Source organism: Silene latifolia, chromosome 3 (genome assembly GCF_048544455.1).
Source record: "Silene latifolia isolate original U9 population chromosome 3, ASM4854445v1, whole genome shotgun sequence".
NCBI classification, from domain to species: domain Eukaryota; kingdom Viridiplantae; phylum Streptophyta; class Magnoliopsida; order Caryophyllales; family Caryophyllaceae; genus Silene; species Silene latifolia.
Window position 1 is genome coordinate 106,397,100 of NC_133528.1, and position 4,464 is coordinate 106,401,563.

A 4,464-nucleotide genomic window follows, 5' to 3' on the forward strand; every position below is an offset into this window, starting at 1 on the left:
AAAATAGCGAATTTGAATTTCACTATTTTGTTTTTGTATTTGATAAATGACGGTTTTTAATTCCGCCGTTGCTGAAAATTTTGTGAAAATATCGAATTTGAATTTCACTATTTTGTTTTTGTATTTGAAAAATGACGGTGTTTAATTTCGCCTTAGCTGAAAATTTTGTGAAAATAGCGAATTTGAATTTCACTGTTTTGTTTTTGTATTTGAAAAATGACGGTTTTTAATTCCGCCTTTGAAGTTTTGTGAAAATAACGAACTTGAATTTCACTATTTTGTAAAGATGACGGTTTTTATTGCCGTCGTTGAAAATTTGGTGATTTGTGTGGGGAATTGAGCCAAAGTCCAAAACTCCGTTGAATGCGCAGAGAACACCCCAATGAGGCAGGAGCATTTCTGCGAAGGAAGGGAGCTTCCCTTTTTTCTGTAAAAAGACGCGAGAATGGGAAGCTCCCCATTCCCATCGGCTTCTTCGACAAAACAGCAAAAAACCACGAAAAAGACGCCATTTTCGACTTTGTTTCGGCACATGAAGATGTCTACTCAATCGCAGGATATATTGGATATACTATGACAATATGGATTCTAAAGTAGAATCAATTTCTATATTTGGTGGATTCCTTTGATATGAATTTATCATTATAACCATGATATGATTGGTTGGTTATGCATTGACATTGTTAAACGTCGTGCCGGAAAAGGAGGTTATAAAGACAATAGTCTGGTGACTAAGAATTGAGTGAGAGTGTTTGTAAGATAAGATTGGATAAGTCCCCATATACGATAGGATTGGTGTCTTTGCCCCTTGATGTGGAAGAACTGAAAAAATGCATGGCCATGTAGAGAAAGGATTAAGGAGTTAATCCGTTCAATGATAGTTCGAACTCGGAGATCGGGGATATAAATTTGATAAGTGACACATTAAATGTGAGATGTTATATGTGAGATCAAATATGACATTAAGAGACTTAAGAAATTTGAAGATTGTTTTATTGTCTACGGACAAGTGGGAGACTGAAGGAATTTTGTTAATACATTTTTGATAATTACTAAATATAATATAGGATACTTTATGGAGATAATTATTATATTATTTTAGTAAAACATAATTACTTGGTAGAGAAATAATTATGGTGATTAGTCACAATAAGATTGGATTAATGACTAAAATAATATAATCATATGAGGTCACACATATAAACACAATCAGGAAATATTAGTTCTATAAGGACATGGGGCACAAGTTTTAGGAAATTAAAGGAATATGAGTTCTTTCCTTATTCCACCTAGACTCTATTATGGTATATAATACTATATATATAAAGTTATAGGGTGATGAAAAAGACATAAGTTTTTCCATAAGAAATCACAAGGGAAGAAGCATATTATTCTTTCTATATACCGTCTGCCTCAAGCACCCATAAAGTAAGAGAGTGATATGATCCTTCTCTTCCATTCTAGCGAACGTGAATTTCTGAGTTGTGCTTGTGGACGGAGTAAAGGGGCAACAAGTGACGCACTCCGATCTCTCTTATAAGCAATTTGCGGAATTTACCCTTCAATATGTAAATATTCCTCCCCCTTTAATCATAATTTATATTATACACCCTCCTATTCTAAATAAACTTCCTTATTTTCATTTTCGTGTATTCACAATAATTTCTCTATTTCTATTTTTGGTATATATTTGTGTGGTCCAAATTTAATTGTACGGCGGAGTAGTGTGTTTGTATGGTCCAAATTTAATTGTATGGTGTAATAATAGTGTATTTCCTTAAATTTTGTACATGAAAAATGAGTAATTTAATTTAAAATAGGAGAGAGTATTATGCATATAATCTTAGAATGAATGTTAAAAGAAATTGTTTTCTAAAATTTCGATTTGGCATCTATATAAGACTTAAATAAGACTTATTGATGATGTACTAGTATATTTAGTATAGTAAACCGTAGGATTGCTCATTTGCTCTTTAGCACGTACTTTCAGGTTGATTAGCGTGTAAAAGTATTTAAAAGGTATCATGAAATTGTTTGCGTAAGCTGACTAGCTACGTGGTTAAGCAGCCCACAGAAGTCTTAACCTGCTCCCATGTTTGTTTCTTCGTTCCACATAATTTACAGGAGGTGGTATTCTAATTTATGCTCCACGTGTTGTAAGCCTTATTTTGTTAGATTTGATAGGACATGGAGGGCATAATTCAAGGATAATACTAGAGTGTAAGCTTCACTTTGATTTCCGTTTCATTCTCTTAAGTCTGTAACTGTTTAATACGGAGAAAAAGCATCACTTCCATTCAACTCTGGATAGAATCCTCTCCATTACTTTTCTCCCTATTACCTTTCATTTTCTCTCATACAACAATATAAAATCATTATTACCTTTACACCTCTTTAAAACAGTTAACCGTTAGATCGTCCCAAAACGAAATCCGGACCCTCAATACCTATTGGAAGGTACCAGAGAGAAAGGGATACTTAAGAGGATTTCCCCTCATTCAACTCCACACTTCACAATTACTTTTTCACGTTTATTAACGCGGTGTTTTAAGTGGTAAATATCTTTATTTACGTATTTGCAATAATTATAAAAGTTATATATTTTTAATGTACTCCTAAACACGAATCAAATAAGATGATTCCACATGAATATATTTTCACTTACGGATTGAGAGAAAATTGAAATTGAATACACACTTGTATATAAAATATAAAATTAAAATATGTAGTATGGAGTTGAATAAGTTGTACAACTATTTATACTATTATAGTTATATTTAACCATAAAATGATCACATATATCCATCCATCTAAATCTTTAGACAAAAAGTGGCCATTTAAAACAAGAATTTGTTATATTGATTCATAAACATATGCTTCCATTCATGATATGAAAGATTTTTACAAGCTTCTCACACAATACCTTTATTCCAATCTCCAACAACAAATACCAAAGAGTACACACTTAGTGACTTAGATCAATAATAATAATTATAAGATTATCTAAAACGTGGCCTGAAGGTACTTGATAATCTTAGGGTCCAACTGGAAGGCTTTGCTAAGAACATCAACTGAAATAGGAGGTGTAGATCCGAAAGTTGCATTTGCAATGGTGATGACCCCTGGATTTTGACTGCTGAATGATACTAATGACGCAGCTGGAGTGTTACCAATATTGAACTCAAAATGGATGGTACCTTGTGGAAAAACAACAATATCTCCTTTGGTAATAATTTTAGTAAGAAATTTGTTTCCACCAGTTGCAAGGTTAGACGTGACAAAGCCGACGTAAAGGGTTCCTTCTAAAACAGTCTGGACTTCAGTCCCACGAGGATGTGTATGTGGTGGATTGAGTCCACGGGGTCCGAAGTCGACTCGAGCCATTGATATACCTAATGTGTTAAGCCCTGGTAGTTGTGTTGCACTCACCGGAGTTACTGTGGAGCCTTGTGCATTATTGGTCGCTCGTGGTGTAAGTATTCCATGGAAAATGAAATCGTCCAGCGTCACTTTCATAGGATTCTTGCAAAACAGTCCATTCACAAACACTACAACAAAAACAAAACACAATGAGATTAATGCAACTGTTTATACGCTTTTCATCCGTTGTATGTAATATTAGTATTGTTACATATATAGTTCACGAAGATACAGCGTTTTCTCATTAAAGATATAAAAACAAGTACAAAAAATAAAAAAAAATGAAGATGAAGATTAATTATTGGACGTACATCCTTTTGTAAGATCTGTCTCTCCAACACAGAAATCTTGGAGCTGAGTGGGATCTGTTGCATAAGATGCATAAAATACAAGAGCTATGAAAATAAAGGGAAGCATGTTACGTGCGGCCATACTACTAAGCTGAATTATTATTTGAGTTATTATTAAAATTTGTGAGGAATATGATATTTTTGCATAAAATGTGTTACCTTTTATAGCCAGGCAATTAAATTTTTGGAGATTGATATGGTCTTTATTGGCGTCCAAAATATGACAAAAAAGTCCAAGTTAAAGACATAATACCAGGGTCGTGATGCCTTTAGACCATGCCCAAGCAAGATTAATTGGTAGGTCATGACCTTGCTTGATCATGCTAATGACATAATTAAGCAAGTATAATTGGTGACCTTTGATGGTTAATTTGTGACCTTTTGCATCAAAAGGTCAATTTGTGACCATTGTTGAACAAATTGACCACCTTGGTGACCTTCTAGGTGGATACTTTTTATTGGTTGAACAATAAAAAAATAATAAATAAAAGTATATAATATGATAGTGGGGTATGATTGGGAATATTGTGAAGTGGAAAATGATTGGGTTAATGACCTAGGTCGCGACCTTCTACTTGGGAGGGTGAAAATGGGTCAAGGTTAATAAGGTGTGATTAAGAGTAAAATCGGACCTTGACCTAATTAGCGTGACCACTGCTTGGGGATGGTCTTATAGTGTCTTGATTGTCTATAT

At 33.7% G+C, this 4,464-nt stretch overlaps 1 protein-coding gene across 1 annotated transcript; it reads right to left on the minus strand.

Annotated features, from left to right (window-relative positions):
- Positions 1 to 2,844: 2,844 nt before the first annotated feature.
- Positions 2,845 to 3,969, minus strand: LOC141646217 (germin-like protein). The gene is made up of 2 exons (XM_074454191.1): positions 3,732 to 3,969; positions 2,845 to 3,548 (listed from the first exon to the last, which is right to left on the minus strand). The coding sequence occupies exons 1-2, from the start codon at positions 3,850 to 3,852 to the stop codon at positions 3,004 to 3,006; spliced, it is 666 nt and encodes a 221-aa protein (XP_074310292.1). The 5' UTR covers positions 3,853 to 3,969; the 3' UTR covers positions 2,845 to 3,003.
- Between the last annotated feature and the right edge of the window lie 495 nt (positions 3,970 to 4,464).